This window comes from Charadrius vociferus, unplaced genomic scaffold, assembly GCF_000708025.1.
Source record: "Charadrius vociferus isolate BGI_N301 unplaced genomic scaffold, ASM70802v2 scaffold650, whole genome shotgun sequence".
Taxonomy (NCBI): Eukaryota; Metazoa; Chordata; class Aves; order Charadriiformes; family Charadriidae; genus Charadrius; species Charadrius vociferus.
This window is the reverse complement of record NW_009646736.1, coordinates 181,044-201,448: the sequence shown is the minus strand read 5'-3', so window position 1 is coordinate 201,448 and position 20,405 is coordinate 181,044. Positions and strand designations below refer to the sequence as shown.

At 36.7% G+C, this 20,405-nt stretch overlaps 2 protein-coding genes across 2 annotated transcripts in view; one reads left to right on the top strand and one right to left on the bottom strand.

Moving 5' to 3' along the window:
- The window catches only part of COPB2 (coatomer protein complex, subunit beta 2 (beta prime)), an 18,036-nt gene extending 3,493 nt beyond the window's left edge, over positions 1–14,543 (top strand). The window contains exons 4-23 of the mRNA XM_009890142.1: positions 217–303; positions 2,102–2,228; positions 3,233–3,381; positions 4,568–4,714; positions 6,015–6,114; positions 6,251–6,393; positions 6,615–6,814; positions 7,414–7,524; positions 7,799–7,887; positions 7,967–8,073; positions 8,360–8,503; positions 9,223–9,353; positions 9,662–9,869; positions 10,098–10,208; positions 11,019–11,233; positions 11,499–11,591; positions 11,671–11,851; positions 11,994–12,062; positions 13,729–13,821; positions 14,206–14,543. Coding sequence (XP_009888444.1) covers positions 217–303; positions 2,102–2,228; positions 3,233–3,381; positions 4,568–4,714; positions 6,015–6,114; positions 6,251–6,393; positions 6,615–6,814; positions 7,414–7,524; positions 7,799–7,887; positions 7,967–8,073; positions 8,360–8,503; positions 9,223–9,353; positions 9,662–9,869; positions 10,098–10,208; positions 11,019–11,233; positions 11,499–11,591; positions 11,671–11,851; positions 11,994–12,062; positions 13,729–13,821; positions 14,206–14,301 — 2,601 coding nt within the window. The 3' untranslated portion in view covers positions 14,302–14,543. The remainder of the gene's footprint in view (positions 1–216; positions 304–2,101; positions 2,229–3,232; positions 3,382–4,567; positions 4,715–6,014; positions 6,115–6,250; positions 6,394–6,614; positions 6,815–7,413; positions 7,525–7,798; positions 7,888–7,966; positions 8,074–8,359; positions 8,504–9,222; positions 9,354–9,661; positions 9,870–10,097; positions 10,209–11,018; positions 11,234–11,498; positions 11,592–11,670; positions 11,852–11,993; positions 12,063–13,728; positions 13,822–14,205) is intronic.
- Positions 14,544–15,062: 519 nt separating this feature from the next.
- The window catches only part of MRPS22 (mitochondrial ribosomal protein S22), a 183,311-nt gene continuing 177,968 nt past the window's right edge, over positions 15,063–20,405 (bottom strand). Inside the window, exons 5-11 of the mRNA XM_009890130.1 lie at positions 20,293–20,403; positions 19,373–19,537; positions 18,027–18,170; positions 17,459–17,542; positions 16,745–16,890; positions 15,481–15,589; positions 15,063–15,220 (exon numbers count right to left, since the gene is read on the bottom strand). Of these exons, the coding sequence (XP_009888432.1) occupies positions 15,128–15,220; positions 15,481–15,589; positions 16,745–16,890; positions 17,459–17,542; positions 18,027–18,170; positions 19,373–19,537; positions 20,293–20,403 (852 nt within the window). The 3' untranslated portion in view covers positions 15,063–15,127. The remainder of the gene's footprint in view (positions 15,221–15,480; positions 15,590–16,744; positions 16,891–17,458; positions 17,543–18,026; positions 18,171–19,372; positions 19,538–20,292; positions 20,404–20,405) is intronic.

The window sequence follows — 20,405 nt, the reverse complement described above, 5'->3', positions numbered from 1 at the left end:
GAGTGGGTAGGCATGAAGGGAGAACATAAAGGTGGTAATAAAAGAGCAGAACAGGCAAGTATTTTTCCCTCTTGGATGGGTATGTTCCTTGAAAAAAGCATACATATAGTGTTGTAGGATTCTTTGGAGAGTTGGACACTGTTAAGAAAAGATAAAAAGGTGATTTCAAAACTGATATTTTATCCAGTGCTATAAACTTATTATTTTTATTTTTAGACTCTGGTGAAGACTTTTGAAGTGTGTGACCTACCAGTGAGAGCTGCCAAATTCGTGGCAAGAAAGAATTGGGTGGTTACAGGAGCTGTAAGATATCTTCTTGTGATTTCCATATGGTGTACTATTTCTTTAATTTATTTTAATACCGTTACTTTGTACATTACCTAATATTATGGTTGATATGAATTTGTAGAAGAGAAAGGAATACTTCACTACAGTTTCCCAGAAGTTTTCTGCTTTAAGTAATCTTAGAAATGTAAACTTTTAATTTCAAAGAAGAGCAACCTAATATAGTGGCTAATCCTGTCTGTAGTGTGAGGTAGATCTAGATTCAACTTTTACGTTCAACTGGAACACACTTAGTACCCAATTTTGACTAAATATTAGCAGTGCTACTTTAGCTAAGATGAACCTATTGACTGTCCTAAGTAAGATGACTTAAAAGTTGCTTTCTACTTTTGTTCTTGATTATATTCAAAACAATTTCTTTAGAGCTTCGTTCACCTCAAGAGAAATACTGTTCTTTTATACAGTAAGTCTACTTCTTTGAGAGGAATAGTTTTATTCTACTCTTGGTAACACATTTTTCTTGACGGAATTCATGTGTTTTGTCTAAATTGCCTAAAATTTTGTCTGTTTTTTTTTTTCTTAGTCTTCTGCCCTATGCACAAAGTAAAAAAAAATGTCTTGTTATTTCAGTCTTATGCTGCCATGACCCAGTTATTTCAAGTGGGTGCTGTTTCCCAAGGAGTAGGACGCTGCCTCCTTGGTAGCACAGGGGTTCAAACAGCTGTATGGGAACTGGGTTAGGAACTGATGAAAGTTTTTATCAACTTAATTTCACCTGGGTCAGTTTCTTGATCTGATTCAGTGTGCAGCTGTATTTGTCCTAGCTTTGCCAAGGAAGGCTGCAATGCAGTAGCAAGAAGTAGTGAGGAAAGGGCAAAAAGGCTGCTTTCAGCAACAGGGCTGAGTCTCTGACTATGAAAATGTCACAATCATCGTTGCTTATACTGTGTGTTCCATGTTAATTACGCTGCTAGGCTGGTCTCAAAGGAACATACTCGTCCTTGTCTGCCATTCCAAAGGCTGTTTTCTGTAGGTGTTTGCTGCTTAAACAGGCATGTGTGTGAAAAAGGAAAACGCAGAGTAGAAAAGTAAATGCTTTGGATAAAACGAGTAGTGTAGAGTCTATCACAGCGCCTAAGTTTCATTTATTCTGATAGCCTTGTAAGTCATGGTCACTTCTGAAAGCTTTGCCTGATGTTTTATTCCTTGTCAGATAGTTCTTCAAAGTTGGGAGTTTCTCGGTTTTGTTTTTTGTTTGGTTTGGTTTTTTTACAGGTTTGGGAGTACTGCTTTTAAGAATACTGTATCTGAAATAAAGAGTTGTTTTTTTTTTTCCAAAAACTTGATTTTAAAAACTCAAGTTGAAATCACCTTTCCTCTTGATTTAGAGCTACAGTTTCTTCCCTGCTGACCCCGCAGCATTAACATAGTTGTAAGTTTGATGTCGGAGAACCTGGCTTTTCAGTTTCATAAGAAGCATTAATAATTTACAAAGCATTTTTGCACTTCCCTTAATTTTAAATCAAAATACTATTAAATATATCTTTTGAAAATGAAATTTTAGTTGAAGTTTTCTTCATTTTATAAATGCTTTGGAATAGGTTTGGTAATTATAGACTTAATCAAATTCTGATTTGTAGCTGTTTGTAGCAATGTACAGAAAATACATTTCCTTAAACATTTTGTTGTTAGAGGCTCTTCAATGGTGGAATGTTTTTTTTATTGTTTTTTTTTTTTTCTAGCTACTTTGCATTGAATATAAGGTGAGATATACAGAGAGTCCTACTTTAATGGTTGCTTTTCATCTCTTTCATAGGATGACATGCAGATTAGAGTTTTTAATTATAACACCTTGGAAAGAGTTCACATGTTTGAAGCCCATTCAGATTACATTCGTTGTATTGCTGTGCATCCCACACAGCCTTTCATACTGACAAGCAGCGGTAAGAGTTCTTTCTGTATTTTTATATTTGTTAACCAGCTATTACTAGATTTGTCTACTGAGGGATTGCATGGGTTTTCCTTTTTCTGCTGAAACAGGAATCCTTGAGCAAGTAGCCAGTGTGACCATTGCCACTTCATGTTATTTCTTTGCCATATGCATTTTTGTTTTTTAATGGAGTATCAACTGTACTTGTAATTTAAAATACAGTACTTTGTGTTCTTGTCAGAGAAAAGCAGAGAACCTTGTTGCTTAATATCTGCCGGAGGGAAAGTTCATATACGTACTAATTACCTGAAGTAACAGGTAACTCATCTTTTTTTCCCCAAAATACTACTGAGTTCTCTGTTATTTGGGGCAATCACTCAGGATTGGAAGATCACAATAAATCTGGCCCAAGCATTTCTACATTGTGCTTCTCCGTCCTTTTCATTCCTGGAAACCTTACTGATGCAGTAAGAGCTCTACAAGAATGCAGAGAGCCTTTTGAGTCAGAAGCACCGTATATTTCTGTGTTTTGCTGTTGAAGCTAGTATGCTTACGCTTGAAATAAAGCCAGCTTGGTTGTCTCTGCTGCCTGTTCCTTAGTGCTCATCAGAGTAGATGCTGCAGAAGAAAGCACAGGTCCAATTCCTTAATATCTGCTCAGTATTTTAAGATTAATAATTCAATACTGTCATGTAAATTCTTAATCTCCCTTTTTAAAACAGATGTGTGGTTTGAACAGAGTATTTAGCTGAGCTGGGCAGAGTAATTTCTTTTAATTTTATGACCATTTTATTGGACAATTGTTTCAAGAAACTTGTACTCCCTGTGGTTCTTTAGCAAGGGAGGACTAGTAATCTTACAGGTGAAAAACATTGAGCATTAGGAGTGCTTCCTTTGAAAGAGAAAGGATGAATGAGCCTTTAACTTGAAGTTATTAAGAATTATGTAGTTTAAGAAGGTAGGTATCAGAATATGTTAAACTAACCGAAGCTTTATTTTGTTCTGTTTTTTTTTCAGATGACATGCTTATTAAACTCTGGGACTGGGATAAAAAATGGTCTTGTTCTCAGGTGTTTGAAGGACACACCCATTATGTCATGCAAATTGTCATAAACCCAAAAGACAATAATCAGTTTGCCAGTGCCTCTTTGGATAGGACAATCAAGGTAGATGAACTGTATTGGGGGGGTAGTTGTTAAATAATTATCAGACAGAATACACAAACCAATAATACTGTATGGACAGTGGGTCACAATTCTTAAAAGCAGGTGTAATAATAGAATTTTTATTGAACAAAGACCTGAACGTTGGTCAAGTTATATACACCTAGTAAGTAATTCAGTACACTTATTGCCAGTCACCTGTAATCATTGAAATGTGGTTCTTTAAACTTTTAAGTGCTGCATTTCCGTCTGGATTACACAGAAATATTGGGGAGGGGTAATGCTTATACTGTCAATGAGTAGTTTGGGAGAATTGGAATAGATATTTAGTGGGAAAGCCTTTAACTGTGTGCATTTAAACAAACAAACAAAAAAAGAAAGTAAAGGCATCTCTCCCATTATTTTCATGTCCTTGGCTGTCTTGTGTGAAGTGTCTTCAGCCGTCTCATGGTAGACCCTCATGAGTCTCGTTTGCTTTGAAACTATTACTAAATATGTAGGACTAGAGATTTACAGCCATCTGAGCAGTGAGACTTCTTTATGTTCACTATAAATTATCAGTATAATGGCTGTAAAAAGCCAGTTTTGATTTCCTATGTCCTTAGATGTTGATATTAGGTGTGTATAAATGTTGATTTGATGTGGTGATCATGGGAAAATAGAACTATACCTACAACTTCACTTAATTCATTTGGAGTCCTCATTTAGCCTGAGATTTGTCATTCATTTAATGAAACTGGAAAAAAAAAATTCTGGACACAGTTGGGGGCAGCCCATGTATACACAAACAGTTGATTGCTTACTCTAGGTCTATTATTTAACTTTATAAACAGATACTTCTTAAAAACAGTGTCTTATATGGTTTTATGTCCTTAAATAAAAAAAAAAAAAGTTGAAAGAAACCAGTTCCATTGTTCTTAGGTGTGAGCCCAGTGTCTGCAACTCAGGATGTTATTTCTGCTTAATGGTGGGGCTTGGTAGTTTGATAAGCAGCTGTTCAAGTTCTTCACCTAAGAAAAACAAACGTATCTTTTGAATTTTATATTCCATATATTTGGAACTGTAAATGTACATCTGAATACCTACTCTGTTTGGCAAGGTTGACCTAGATGCCAAAGAGAAATAACTACATGCGGTTGTGTTTTATTGTTGGGTTGTTTTGTTGTTTGTTTGTTTTTTTTCTGGGAAGGTGTGGCAGCTTGGCTCTTCATCACCCAACTTCACTTTGGAAGGCCATGAGAAAGGAGTAAACTGCATTGACTATTACAGTGGGGGAGACAAGCCGTACCTCATTTCAGGTGCAGATGACCGGTTGGTTAAGATCTGGGACTACCAGGTATGTGTTTGACTCTTCATAAACTTTTGTGCAGGCTGCTATAGGAAAACCATTAGTGAAGAAATAGAAGAAGAGGGAAAGGACTTGAATACACCAACAGATTTTCCTCCTTTTACCATGGAAGGAAGGAAAAGGGGGGAGAATATTTCACGCAAAGAAATATTTCAGTAAAAAAAAAGAATATTTTGTTAACCCTTGCGAAAACCTACTGTGAATTTAAATAAACTCAAAGTTAACTTGTAGAATTAAATTTCACATAAGGTTTATAGTATTAGCATTATGGTTTTTTTCTTGTAAGCTAGTAATCTCTGCCTTTTGGACTTCTTTTTTGTGGATGCAGTTGCTCCTCTTCTATGTTCCACTGTAAATATTCTTCAAGTATCAATTCTTTCCATCATTTCACTTTTTACTCATTTTTTTCTTTATTCCCTTCCTTCTCCTTTTTCATCCTGTGCACGTTTAGCTAGGCACATGCATGCATGCTCACACGCATGTGTGCTTGTACTTGACAGTTTGCAGAGGTCATGAGGTGACTCATTTGAATGCTCTCCAGGAAAGAGAGAGGTTGAATCCAGGTACTGTTGCTGGAACCTAGAGCTCATAAGTTCTTACTGCATACAAGTGTATAAAATTTGTTAGATAGTACTTTCACGTTGTTAAAGCATATTTCCCTAGGGTAAATCCAAGCTCAGAAGTTAAAGCTAGCACTGTTCATTTAAGTCTGCACTGCAGTAATGACTCTTACATTACAGTGCTTAAAATTTTGCTGCCACCGTGTGCAGTTGTATACACCAGTTTACAGTCTCATCTTAGTTATCCAAAACAGAGTAGACTTTCTTTCACAAATGTGTGAATGAACATTCTTTAAAAAGACAATACTAGATCTGTCTTCACCTGTAATTAGATTCTGATAGTTGTTTTGCGCTCTTTTTTTTTTTTTTTTTTTTTTTTTTTGCAGTGAACTCAGCTTTCTGTCTTGCTTCAATCTGTGCTGCATAGCTCAGAGAGCGTACCTTCTAGGCAGAAACCCATCTGAAAGTAGAGGAAAACAGCTGTGTGAAGGGAAATAAATATTTTCTTCTGGGAGGAGAAATTAATTCAATACAATCATAGCTTTTAATATGTCTAATGCTGTTGTTTGAGCATCTTGGAAATAAATGCTACTGGAAGAAATATAGAGAAATATGTTTCCAGATAAATTTTGGGGGGGGTGGGGGGGATTTTTTTTAAGAAATAAAGGTAGAAATGTAGCAATGTGTTTGTTATCTGTACCTATACTTCTGACTTTTTTTTTTTTCAGAATAAAACCTGTGTACAAACACTGGAAGGACATGCTCAAAATGTGTCATGTGTCAGCTTCCATCCTGAATTGCCTATTATTATCACAGGCTCAGAAGATGGTAATTTTTTTTGTGATATACAAAGAACAGGGGAAGAACTTGCGGGAGAACTCTTTTTGTAGTGTGGATACACACCTCCTGCCCTCACATTGAAAGAACAGATAGGAGACGTTTATTTCTTCTTCTTTTCTTCTAGGAACTGTGCGCATTTGGCATTCAAGCACTTACCGCCTGGAAAGTACACTCAACTATGGTATGGAGAGAGTGTGGTGTGTGGCCAGTTTAAGAGGATCCAATAATGTGGCTTTGGGATATGATGAAGGCAGCATTATTGTTAAGGTACAGCTAATGATTTGAAATAAGAAATGGTGATTGATTACTGTCCTGTGTACAGAGCAACTGACTTCTGATCCTGTGATAATATGTAAAATACTGAACATTTGGCATTTTAATTGGGACTTTTAGATAGAGCCAGGGTATTTCACTGGATATGTTCAAGTGAAAAGAAAATCAAGAATGTATTTTCTCCATCTGCTAAACTCTTATGCTGTGCTTCCTAGCTTGGTCGTGAAGAACCTGCCATGTCCATGGATGCAAATGGAAAAATTATTTGGGCTAAACATTCAGAAGTCCAACAGGCTAACTTGAAAGCTATGGGAGATGCTGAAATCAAAGATGGAGAAAGATTGCCGCTGGCTGTAAAGGATATGGGGAGCTGTGAAATCTATCCTCAGACAATTCAGCACAACCCTAATGGACGGTAATAGATTTTTAGAACAAAATACTTAAATATTTCTGATTTCTCTTTGGGTTTTTTTATTATTTTATATTGGAAACATTTTTAATGAGAAAAATAAGTTGCATGTGTGCTGGTGGCTGAGAGCCTGTGGAGAACAGGGGTATCAAGAGTCAGGCACTGTTAAATCAAAGTAATGGATGGGTTTCACCTGTAAGAGCTCACAACTTAAACAGACAAGTTAGACATTCTAGGTACAGGACGAAGTATGCAAACAAAATGTATAAGGTTCTGGTGGCAAACCACATTCTTTTGTCACCTCTCTTGAATTGTTTCTTCTTAACAGATAAGCTAAATTAAAAGAAAAGGTAGAGGGATAAAAGGTACAAGAGCTGCTTGGTGGACACCAGAAGGAAAAGGGAGTAGCAAGTAGCTAGCAACATGATGCAGAGAAAAATCCAGTTCTGTGACATTTTTGGCATATATGAAGCTCTTATTCTGTCTGCATTAGTGGTGATTATATTGGGCTGGGAGCCTTTAACTTTTCAGATAATCCATGTGCTTGATCACGCCTATTGATCTGAACACAGATATCCAACAGATGCATCTTTCTCCTGCTCTAGGTTTGTAGTAGTGTGTGGCGATGGTGAATACATCATCTACACAGCTATGGCTCTGAGAAACAAGAGCTTTGGTTCTGCACAGGAGTTCGTATGGGCACACGATTCTTCAGAGTAAGTGTTGCAGATTTTTTTCCTTTGTATTAATGTAAATTTGCTGCTGGTAGTTTTCAGGCTGTACAAATGGTAAACTGGCCTGAAGACTAAAACCCGTGTGGATAATTGACTTTCAATAGCTGTCATGCTTTAAGATTTTCCATTTGTAGCACTCTACTGATTTTTGAAGATAAATCAAATGCAGTTGTTTTGTCGCAGCTTAGGATTTTAGTAATTTGCTACTTTGGAAGCTGAATAATTATCTTTCTTTTACAATGAAATCTCTGTTTAGATATGCAATCAGGGAGAGCAACAGTGTTGTAAAGATATTTAAAAACTTCAAAGAGAAGAAGTCATTCAAACCTGATTTTGGAGCAGAAGGTAAGTATTTACTTTTAAAATAGATGTGTTTGGTGCATTTTTTGCACAATGTGGATTTCTTCCACCTCTTTTCTTGCAGGCATCTACGGTGGCTTCCTGTTGGGGGTCAGATCTGTTAATGGGTTGGCATTCTATGATTGGGAAAACACAGAATTGATTCGCAGAATTGAAATTCAGCCCAAGCACGTAAGTTTCTCAGTGGGACTGAAGATATTTACCTCTCTGTTTACTGATATTTATCTTTTTTTTACAACTGATTTTCTTGAATGAAGCCAAGCTGTCAATCATAAAGTAAAGACTTAAGTTTATCTCAATTTTGTAGCAGAAGGGGGGAAAAAAATGCCTGTATGTGTCGACTTCTCAGGTCCTAAAACTTATGTTACAGTTAGTATGTTCTAACATTAATTTATATGTTCTCCTTGCTTAACCTGGGGTCTCTAAAACAGTGCCGTTATTGATTCTGGTGATACAGATTTTCTGGTCTGACTCGGGGGAGCTTGTCTGCATTGCTACAGAAGAGTCATTCTTCATTCTGAAATACCTATCAGAAAAAGTTGCGGCAGCCCAAGAAACACATGAAGGTGTCACTGAAGATGGAATTGAAGATGCTTTTGAGGTACCTTCTACTTAAAAAATGGAATGGGATTACAGATCACTGAAGCAAGTCTTCCCGGAGTGCAGCAAATTTAGTCCTTAACGTAGACCTATTAAATTTTAGTTTCCAGAACGTTGAGTACCACACAGTGTCCATCTGCCTGAGGAACGCTGTTAACCATTTTATTTGTGTTCCCCGGGGAGGGTATCCCTGTTTGAATCCCAGCACAACAGACTTGGGTCCCTCCATTTCTCTTCATACGTCAGTTTCTCACATTCTCACAGAGTTACAGAGGTTCTTGTTAAAAACAGACATTTGGAGAGTGTGTTTGCATAGTTAAAACTTTTTCTGCAGTTTTCAAATTTTGAAACATTATTGAAGCTTGAGAACAAGTGGGGGGAAAAAAAACACATGCTGGGAATTGTCAGAAACAAACATTTCGCAAGGAAAGTTGTCTTTGATTAATGTTTAGTTAATCGTCTTGCTTAACATGGAGTTTGGTGCTTGTTTCCTAGATTTATAATTGGTTAAGGATTAAGGTAGAGATTTCACATGTTACAGCATTTTTGTAAAACTAAAAGCACTATTTAAGTACTTCCAATTTGCGTCTAAACTTATTTTTGCAACTTGCCGAACTATTAAGTAGAGAATATTAAATTTAATTTCAAGATGCAGCAGTCTTACTGCTATCTAAAAGTACCTTTTAATATATTTCAGATTATGTCAAACTTAATTTGCAGGTTCTTGGTGAGATTCAGGAGATTGTGAAAACAGGCTTGTGGGTAGGAGACTGCTTTATTTACACCAGTTCTGTGAACAGACTCAACTACTATGTTGGAGGAGAAATTGTCACTATTGCCCATTTAGACAGGTGAGTTCCTGCATCGGGTTATAAGCAAGTGTTAAAGGTTCTTTCAGCGAAGTTAGGACATGGTGAACCTTGTCACCTGCTTGCTGTGCCACTACTAATTTTTCTTACTGTATCATGCTAATGTATGTTCTGAGGCAGTAATGTAATCTTGCAGGGAATAAACAGTGCTATGTGAAAGTGTACATATTGAAAAGTATAGCCTTTCATGTGAGTATTCTTGCTACAGCTAAGACCTACTGGAGCGGTTTTTTTTATAGACTATTTGGTAGTGGATCTATTCAAGATGAATATTTTTTGTTTTGTTTCAGGACGATGTATCTTTTGGGGTATATCCCTAAGGACAACCGACTTTATTTGGGTGATAAGGAGCTAAACATTGTTAGCTACTCTTTGCTGGTCTCTGTGCTTGAATATCAAACTGCTGTGATGAGAAGAGATTTCAGTATGGCTGACAAAGTTCTTCCCACAATTCCAAAGGAACAGAGAACCAGAGTTGCACATTTCCTTGAAAAACAGGCAAGGAAACTATTTCTTAATTACCAAAAACTTAATAAATCAGTTTATTCACATTTCTAATTGAATTTGCTAAGCAAAACCCAGTCATGTTATTCATGAGCATAAACTCTTGTTAATCATCCCTATTTATTTGTGAGTACTGTAACCGTTTAGAGGGTTTTTGTTAGAACATCTAGGGTGCTGTGTGACCTGACAGATCAGAGTCTTACTTCCAGATTTTTATTTTAGGGCTTCAAACAACAAGCTCTTGCAGTATCTACAGATCCAGAGCATCGTTTTGAACTTGCTCTTCAACTTGGAGAATTAAAAATAGCGTATCAGCTTGCAGTGGAAGCGGAGGTAAACATACAATTTTTGGTGATTTATACTAATTCTAATTACTAGCATGAATCTAAGAGGCCCTGTAAGAAAAGACAAAGGTATGTGGGGATGCAGTACAGCTCTCTGAATGCTATATAAATGCCTCCAACTTCCTTGATGAAGCTCTTCTGCCTGTAATTCAAAGGACTATAAGCTGTGGGATGGGGATAGAAGAATGTTGTCTGCTCAGAAAGCTACAGGAACTCCTGAAGAATACAAAACTTGAACCAAGCCTTAATCTCCAGTATTTGAGAGTGAAGAGGAATGGCAGGACTGAAGCCTCTGTGCCTTTGTTCCAGCCTCGGCAAGCTTTGTAGAAATGCAGCAGGAAGACTGACAGTTGGGTTTGTCCCATAGCCATTAATCAGAGAATTGATCTCTCAGTTCCTGTTGTAAAATAATGAAGTTAGTGATAAGGAATATGAACTTAGTTACAGACACACATACCTTTCTTTCATTCTGAAGGTTAACTTGTGAGCTTTAAGAGCTTGTTACTGTTTAAATCTCCAAAGTTATTTCTGCCTTCTCCATGTTTAATGAAAAACTGTTTACTTTATGTGATGGTATGGCTGTGTAATGATTTGTGTACAACACTCGCTGTGTCATGCTGTGAAGTTGCAGTAATCATAGTATCTCAAAGGCAAGACAAGTGTAATAATAGGATATAGTACCTTCACAAGTAAACTTATGTTTTTATATTAAATGCTCTGAAAATCTTCAAATGCTGTTCAAAAATGAGAGTTATTTTTTGTTTTTCTTTTCATCCCTCTCCCCCTCTTGTACTCTTAGTCAGAACAGAAATGGAAGCAGCTTGCTGAGCTTGCCATTAGTAAATGCCAGTTTGGCTTAGCCCAGGAGTGTCTCCACCATGCACAAGACTACGGAGGACTGCTGCTCCTGGCTACAGCTTCAGGCAATGCTAACATGGTGAATAAGTTAGCTGAAGGAGCCGAAAAAGATGGCAAGAACAATGTTGCATTTATGAGCTACTTCCTGCAGGGAAAGTAAGTAACAAGAGATTCAGATTGTTCTGTTGTTCTTTCTGAAACACAAAGAACCTCAGGTTCTTCACGTGGTAAACTACAGCTGACTTAAAACTTCATGGAGAAAGATTGTGGCATGTGCCTTTTCAGAAAATCTGATTCTATTTTAGGATGGGTGATACTCTTAATCTGAAATGAAAGTACTTTAATAGAATGAACAGCTAATCTGAAAAAAAAATGTCTTTATTAAATTTACTGGTTAAAATCACATTTTAAAATCTTTTAGGCTTGATTCATGTTTGGAACTCCTGATTAAAACCGGGCGTCTCCCAGAAGCTGCTTTTCTTGCACGGACGTATTTGCCAAGCCAAGTGTCAAGGTAACTTCAAAGCGTATGCAGAGCATGAATAGTGTTGTGGAAATTAGCTGTATACGACAGATATGGTTTGCATCTGCAGGGTTGTTAAACTGTGGCGGGAGAATCTATCTAAAGTCAACCAAAAAGCTGCTGAGTCCCTTGCTGATCCTACAGAATATGAAAATCTTTTCCCTGGATTAAAGGAAGCTTTTGTTGCTGAAGAATATGTTAAACAAAGTCTTGCTGACTTGCGGCCAGCCAGGGAATATCCCCTTGTCACTGTAAGTAACAAGTGAGAGCTCTTACTGTTTCTAGAAGAAAAACATTTGGTGCTGTGTAAATTCAGCTTTAAGCAAGTCAGAGCAAGCACTTAAACATTCCATTAACATGTTGGGTTTTGTGGTTTTTTTTTTTTATTTTTAGCCAAATGAAGAGAGAAACTTGCTTGAAGAAGCAAAAGGCTTTGAGCCTTCTGGAATAATGGCACCTCAGGTCAGTGTTACTACTAAATGATGAATTCTAAGAGGCAACTTTGATTGTACAGGAACACCTACCCTTGGTAGGTAGATTGGTATTTCACCGATAATGGACAAATTGGCTTGACTGTTGACTATTACTGGCCTGACTGTGAGCATTGCAGCCGAGTACTGTGTTCTTTTTTCTCAGATGCTTCTTAATCTACTTCTGTATCTACTAATGACTTCTTGACTGTGAAATTGTTTCTTTTCTGTGGTTCCTTACCTTGGGTCATCTTCTGTTAGCGTATGTGAGCAATTGTAGAATCTTACCATTGAATTCATCCCGCAGAAAAACAATTTCAATCGCATGTACAAACACTGCCTTAACTGCTGCTAGTTTTCTGAAAGCTCAGTAGTTGGAATGTGGAAACTCTTGCATATTACAGTAATGAAAAATGCTTTGTATTCTTTGCTAGTGTGTGTGCTTATGGAATGAGACTATTCCATAACTAACTGACTAGGAATCCTGCTCAATTATTTGAAAATATGTTCTAATCAATGTCTGAAGTAAATCAGACTGGGTGCTTTTTTTTTTACCACCTCAGTTGTCCAATTATTATGCAGAAAACACATGACTTAAATATAAGGTATAAGCGTACAGATGGAAATGAACACTTAAAATGATTTTCAGAGCTTAAACAGAAGATGACAACTTCTAATTATTGTTCATGCCAAATACTTTGTTTGAACAAGAAAATCAGAATGTTAGGGTTTCTTAGAGACAATGATATTGGCACAGCTCTTTGAGGCTATAAACTTCTAAAAAGAACTGCAAAGGGAGAGACAGAAAGTCACAACTTTGCATTCTGTCTCTGTTTTTGTCCTCATAGGAGATGCACTACAAAGCTTCATTTACAGTTCAGAGAAGTTTGCTTACTTTCACGTAGCTTTATTTACTACTTGTATATCAAAGCAAAATCAAACTTTGTGTGCACATTTGCTAAAGAAAATAAATACTATTGCAAAAGTTACCTAAAGAAATTAGAACTGGCTTGCATTAGAAACTGAAAACAAGACCACTGATGTTAGAAGCATATTTTTGCATTCAGTTAATGACAGAATTCCTTCAATAATAGTTGTCTCTTACAGCTGAGGCTGAATATGGGAAGTTTTGTAGGAGATTATTATATAATTAATCTAAACATGATTAACAGCATAGTACCATTGCTTCAATAATTCTATTAGCTGATGAATTATCTTAATATAAAACTCGTGCAGCAGTGCAGAGAGAAGGATGAATGTTCAACCATTATAGCGTATGGAATGCAGAGCTCAGGACCAGTCCTTGCCAAAACTGCTGTGACAGTCTCAAATAACCTAATCTCTTTTCTGCTGAGAACCTTGAAAATCACTTACTTTCTAACAGCACTTCAGTATTTGAAATTAACTGATACTTTCTGAAGGCTGTTTTCTTTCTGTCACTTCCATCATCAACTGCTTTAAATAAATGGTGGGAAAACAGTCTGCTGTGGAGTGAGGGCTAGAACGCTTACTGGCTGTGAAGAGGCGGCTCGAGAATTACTGAGGGAAACTCTGAAAGAGAACCACTGGGACAGGGGGATTATAGGTCTCCTGTTTACTTGCTTTTGTTGGAAAGGATTTAAGATTTGAAAGAACTTAAGGAATCTCTCTTTCATTAGAAGAAGGCTGAAGAACCAGTTCCATCTCCTAAACCAGAAGTGAAGATGACAGTTTTGCAGAATTCTGATCTACTTCCAACAAGAGATCAAAAGGTACTAAAATATATTTTTATGAACTGAAATACAAGCACTAAATCTGTTTTGCATGAAAGACTTCAACTAATAATGTGATTAACCTGAGCTACTGGAAAACGTTACGTTCTGTATTAACAGACGCAGACAGGTTAGGACAGCACAGTGTAACGCAGGCCAGTGCCTACAGCCTTCTGCATTTATAAGGAACAAAAGGTGAATTTCAGACACAGTTGGTCATGGTAAAAAGTTGCAACTCTGAGAGATGGTTTCCTACCAAGAAGGTAGCTTCTCTCTACGGATTATTGTAACACTAGTGTTTTGCAGAATGTGCATATACATCACAGAGAATCATAACATGTAACCACATTAGCATCCCCTTAATCTAGTCTTGCCTGTTCCTAGACACTGCTGGACTTGGAAGATGACTTGGATAACTTGGATCTGGAGGATATCGACACCACAGATATCAATTTGGATGAAGAGATCTTAGATGAGTGAACATACTTTTTAGATGACCAAATCAATTACTCCAAACAAAGGAATAAAGTTCTGTGGACTATGTGCTCCAAGTTAATTTGATTTTTATACTGCAAGTGGACCATGTACATGTAGAAAGAAGGGTAGACCCAGCAACTGTATGAAAGGAATCAGCTTCCTGTGTGTTGAAATTCAAGATGTTCCATGAATACTAAAAAACGTTTTCATTTATCAAGTGATTCAATAAACCCTTTTAAACATTCTATTCCTCAATTCTTCATTTACGGTAGTAATTCTACTATTCTTAACCCAGCTTCAATAGTGTGTATTGCAAATATTTGAAATGGGAGTATAGTAGCCAAGCACTAGTATTTTAACCTGACTTTTCTTGGCATATACACTAAGGTATTCGTTATTTTTTCACTGTGCTACTTAGTTTATATCTGTTTACAATCAGTAGTTCAGTTACTCTTCCAGACAACACTTTTAGCTAAAAGATCTAACACAACAGTAATATGCCTTAAGGGAAAGATGTGGTGTTAAACATGTTCCTAAATAAAGCTGTCCAGACCCTACACTTACTTCAATAAGTAAAGTGAATTGTGGGCAATTCCTTAGCTTCAAGATGCAACAATACAGGAATTCAACTTGGGGTATATTCTCACCTCCAAACAAAAGTCCTGATCACTGCTATAAGTTCATTTACAGAACTTCTGAAAATAACAAGCTGCTGTAGTGATTCTTACATATTTCTGTAAAAAAAATTCTAGAACCATCAGTTATTTAAAGTATTTATTATGGAAGCCTGTACAGAGAATCTTTATAAACTTCTGAACTAAGGTTTATTTCATGAAGCTGTAGAAGTAGCCATTGCTTCTTCATAAGCCTGGAGGGCAAGTTGTACGTAGCCTTCTTTCTGTGATTCTGTTTTCACAAATACCTGCAAACATAGCAGGAGAGAGATTAATGTACAATTAAGAGCACAGTTGCACAATGAGATTTCATGATTCCAGTGGTGCATCAGCCAGCTATAGCCAAAATCCTGATGCAGCTATAATTACAAAAAAAAAACCCCACAACCTGGCATGCACAACAGTTCTGGTTGTTAAGGTAAAGAGAAATTTAGACTACTAAATAGGCTTCTGCTGTTTAAAAGCTTTCTCTTCTGTAGTTAAGTAGCCTTAAAGTAAAAAAGCATACCTTGATCAGATCCACTCCTTGAAGTTTCCCCTCTTTAGCTTCTTTTGCCGACTGACATTCAGGATGAAGCATATGATACAGTGTAATTAAACTTGTAGCATCATCCAGCCTAAACAAATAAAGGCCCATTTGTAGCAATTACTTTCTCTTAATATTTAGAGAAAGTGTACTTTGCGGTGTACTTTGCACACCACAGGCTTTCATAAACTTCTGCTTTCATGGAGTATACAGTCATTAGAACATACAGCTAAACAGGCATCCTATCACAATGGCAACCTGGTCAGGAGAAGGAACACCAGAAGCACACAAACACCAAGGTGCACTAGGTAAGGTACGGAAATTTATCCATGCTGCAGGTTAAGCCTAATGTACTGTTCAGCAGCAAAAAAGCTAAAATCTTTGTAAAATACAATTAATTACCCAGTAACAAGTATTTAGTGGAACAACCACGCCGAAGAGAAACTTTCTGACATCGACTGCAGTAACTAGTATGTTTTACAGAAGTAGTAGTATAAATTGTGACACCTGGCCCTCAGCTGAATTTAAAACTGAAACAGCTGTCCTACAAAAATGTAAGCATAAGCCAAAAATGGGTGGGTGGCAGGTAAAGATGCTCCAAACTCTCATAATTCAAATTGTCCAGATATTTGAATTTTCCCTTTAACAATGCTTCCGAAACTGGATCTTGCCTGTATTTTTTCATGTCCTCGGGCATAAAAATAAGATCTAGCCACCTGTTGAAAGCATCCAACTTCAACAGTAGGAAATCACCATCACTGCAACTTAAGAGTTCTAATTGTACAAATTTCTCCTAGCTCTAGTAACATTTTGAACAATTAAATATTGTTTGCTGAAAATGAAAGCGTATCTATCTGTTCCAAGCTACTTAGGAATTGCTCTAAAACCCAGTGTGTCAATCTTAAAACACAAAATTGAGCTCAGTAGCATGAAATTGTTAGGCTTTAAGATCAGCACTGTCCAGAGCTGGAAGTGTACTGACAGTTACATGGGAAACAAAAGTAAAACCCCAACTACAAAAGGCTAATTTCTGCAGAAACCTAATTTAATATCCTACAGCTTCACGGACTGTAGTTGGTGCTTCCATTCAGCATCTGTATAGCTAAAAGGTAAGGCTATCCTAAAATTTCATACAAATGAAAACTTTTATAGACCTTACAGAAATACTGTTTTTATTTTCAAACAATAGTACTTGTTTTCTATTTGTTTAGATAAGCAGAATTAATAAGTGATCAACACCACTTACAAGTCTCTGTGGATCATATCTATTAGTAAGCCATCCGTTTTCTTTCTGTTTACTAGATACCATACCATTCCTCCGAAGTGTCTTGTTGAACGGAGCAGATCATACTTGGCGTGTTTCTCAATGTCATCATATGTCCGATGATGAACCTATCCACAGAAAATGTTTGTTTCATTAGCATAACTGGAGCTTGATGACAGTTTCTCCCCTCTACTTCACACTTAAAATTTTTAATGTTTTCAGACCTCCCTAAAGTGCAGGAGTAAGCCACAGGCTGAACCATGCTACTGTAAAGCTTTATACGTGTTATAATTCAGGGTAACACCAGGATAACCCAGTTGTTAGTACTTAGGCATAGACACCTTTACATTAAGAGAAAGCTAAATAATAGCTACACACTGAAAATCTGGGGAGCAAGGGACATAACCTCTGAACCTTCATTTCACTGCCATCTACTTGTAATCTATTTAAGGCAAAGAGGTAAAATTTTACTTTGAAGAAAAGGTACTTGAAAAATTGCCCAACAGAAGTCATGTTCTCAGTGATTCAAGAAAAAAAAAAAGTTCATCACAAGGATAACAGGTGATCTATTGGGGGGGGAAAGAACACATATAAAAAACAATTTTGATCACCAAGTAATACTCATGTTTACAAACCAAACTCTAAAGTTCTTCACTAATATTAATTATTTATTAGAAAACTGAAAAGTGAACTCACTCTGATATAGTCAGGTGAATCTGGTTCAAACTGAGCAATGCACATGTTAAGGATATCCTCATGACGGTCTTGCTGAAATACAGTCTAAAACAACAGTTCAAATTCAGGAATAGATTCTGTATCACACCATTCCAACTATCCAAAATCAAAACAGCAGCCACACTACTTCTGTTCTAGGCAACAATTACAGTAAGTATCCACTTAATCACAAGACCAAATGGATAAAAGTGCAGTAACTGCCTTGACGACACTAATACGATGTTTCTTGACTTTGGATTCTGAAAGATCAGTTCACATTTTCAGATTAAGCATACAGTTTCATCAAGGCGTAACAATTAAATTTGGATTTATAGCACGACAGAATATCTACACCTACACAGGATTTACCTGGTCCCAACCTGGAACTTTATAGTAAGTATTCCAAATAAGTTACAATGATAAGCAACTGTTCAAAACAGAATTCAAGCAGCCTGGCTTATTCAGAGGTACTCTGTCTAAATAGCAAAGTTTCCCTATCTGAGCAAAAGCAAGGAAAAATGATCAGTTTTGAAAACCAGGAAGCTCTTACCCCAAGGTTTTCATCCTTGAATAGAACTGGGGGAATAACTCTGCGCCCTTCTTTTGGGAAGAATATCTGTATCATTCTGTCTCGTTCTTCCCAGGTTGCTTTGCGTAATACACCATTGGGTTCTCTAACTACAATGAAACGCTCCTGAAAAGAAGGTGAAAAGAGAGCATTATCTCCCAAAGTCTTCTCATAGCTCTGGCTTCATAGCCAGAGCCATTGTAAAAAAAGATTCATGTTTGGCAAACCCACACTAACAGTATCAGTTTCTTTCTGATTGTTGCTATATGCTAATTTCATAATTTCTCTCTTGATACATGCTAATCAAGTGCTATGTTTGCATCTTAATTTTATTCTATGACATAACTGCGCATGTGCCTACACGAAAAGCTACAACTCTGTGAAGTTTAAACAGATAACATAACTAATACCTAGAGAATGGAGTTAATGTTGCTGCTGGCCTGATTTTATGCATTTAATAACATCTACTTAATTAAGAATGCAAGTGTCATACCTTTTTAACTTTGTTTCAGAGGTAGGTGCTAGAATCAAGCAAGGGCAAGTGCAAAACAAACAAACAAATAAAACAATATACTCAGAATTGTTCACAAGGCTATTTGATTTAGGGCTGCAGACAGGAAAGAGGAAGTTTGCAATACATTGAGACAGAAGAATAAATAACAGGTTCCTGGAGAAAGCTCTCGGATGGAGTAATAGATAGGAGACTTGGCAATTCATTTCACAGGATCATCACCATATGCACGTTTGAACTATGGAGACGACATAAAATCGTAACTATCGTTAAGGACTTTTCCGGCCTCTTATTACTGATACTGAAGACAATCTAGATGTTTCATTACACAAAGAAATCTAGCTGTCATCTTTACCCCTATACTCCACAATTTTATTTAATAACTGTTTCTTCACAGGTTTCACGTAAATTCATTTATCATTTACTCAGCTTTCCACCAGATCTTTGCAACTGTCAAGCAGCTCCATCTTTTGGTCTATGCACAGTACCAAGTAATCCAATTCCACAGAAAGCTTCTAGCAAGTATGGAAGAAGTCAGCACTCATACCGAATCACAAGCATATGCTTTTAAAATAATTAACTAACTATCCCACAGGCCTCCCCCCCCCCACCTGCTTTTGAGCACGGGAATGAATTTATCATTATAAAGTAGAAGCAAACATTTAGAAATGTGTCTTTGTATTGCCTTGTACCAGTCTGAATTTACAACTCCTCAGCCTTTTTGCAGACTGCTATAATGACATTTTTTAAAACCTAAAGCTTATTTTGAAATTAAGAATTAAAAGCTCTTAAAATAAGTTAATATATTGTTACTTACACGATGTGGAATGGAGTAAGTTAAATCTGTAAATATGTATTTTGTAGTTTCAGTTCCTTCAAGGAATTTGTCTTCTGCTAAGACATCATCAATTGGCTCTCGTTCTTTCAAAACAGGGGGCATAATTAATTTTTCTTTAGCTTCCTCGATGGCTTTTCTTGTGGCCTTCAAAAAAAAAAAAAAGTTTAATTTTACAATTAAAGACCCATGCTATTGGAAATCTAACACACAATTTTGAGACAAATATTTTTGTTCAGCGAGAAGTTTTTAATATTTTTTTTTCTTCTTCTGCAGTTAAGAAGAAGTGAGATGCTAATTAAATCTCCAGGTAGATGAATTGTGTGTGAACAAGATACCGCTACTGTTGACTTGGGCGAACTGCTGAAAGAAGTTCCAAAACTAAAATCGACATATACTACTGCAAACACCAAGTTTATTTCAGGTATTTTCTGGTTGTAAGTTTCCTCCAAAGCACAAACCACGTTATACAGTTTAGATATTGCTGCAATTGTGTTTATATAAGAACTGGTTTAAGTCAGGCCCTCTTCCTCATCCTGGACCGCGGTCAGACAACAGGTAGTCAAAGGATACCCAGGGCTATGATCTAACCAGCAGATAAAGCCATTTAAAACAATCAAGAAGCATAAAGGAATAATAAAGAAATTTTCACGGAAGAAGAACTAAAAAGAGTATTCGATCTCCTTCTATATTCCATAAAATCAGGAACAATTGGATAAATAGAATGGACCATTTGAAGTGAAGGAACACCTAATTTACACTAATTTAGGAAACGACCTGAACCAAAGGAAAGAAACTGAAATGTTTTCAACAGCAGCATTAAAGGAAGCAGAAATACGGACCGTTACACATTTTTATTCTAAAAAGCAAAGCTTATGTCAAAACGAAGCAGCGCAGCCTACCTCTTCCAGCTGAGCTTCTGTCATCAGCTTGTATTTGGGCGGTTTAAGCTCCTTCTTCACCGGCCTAAAAACCTTCTGCAGGTTGAGCCCCGTCATTTTGTAGAGCAGATTCT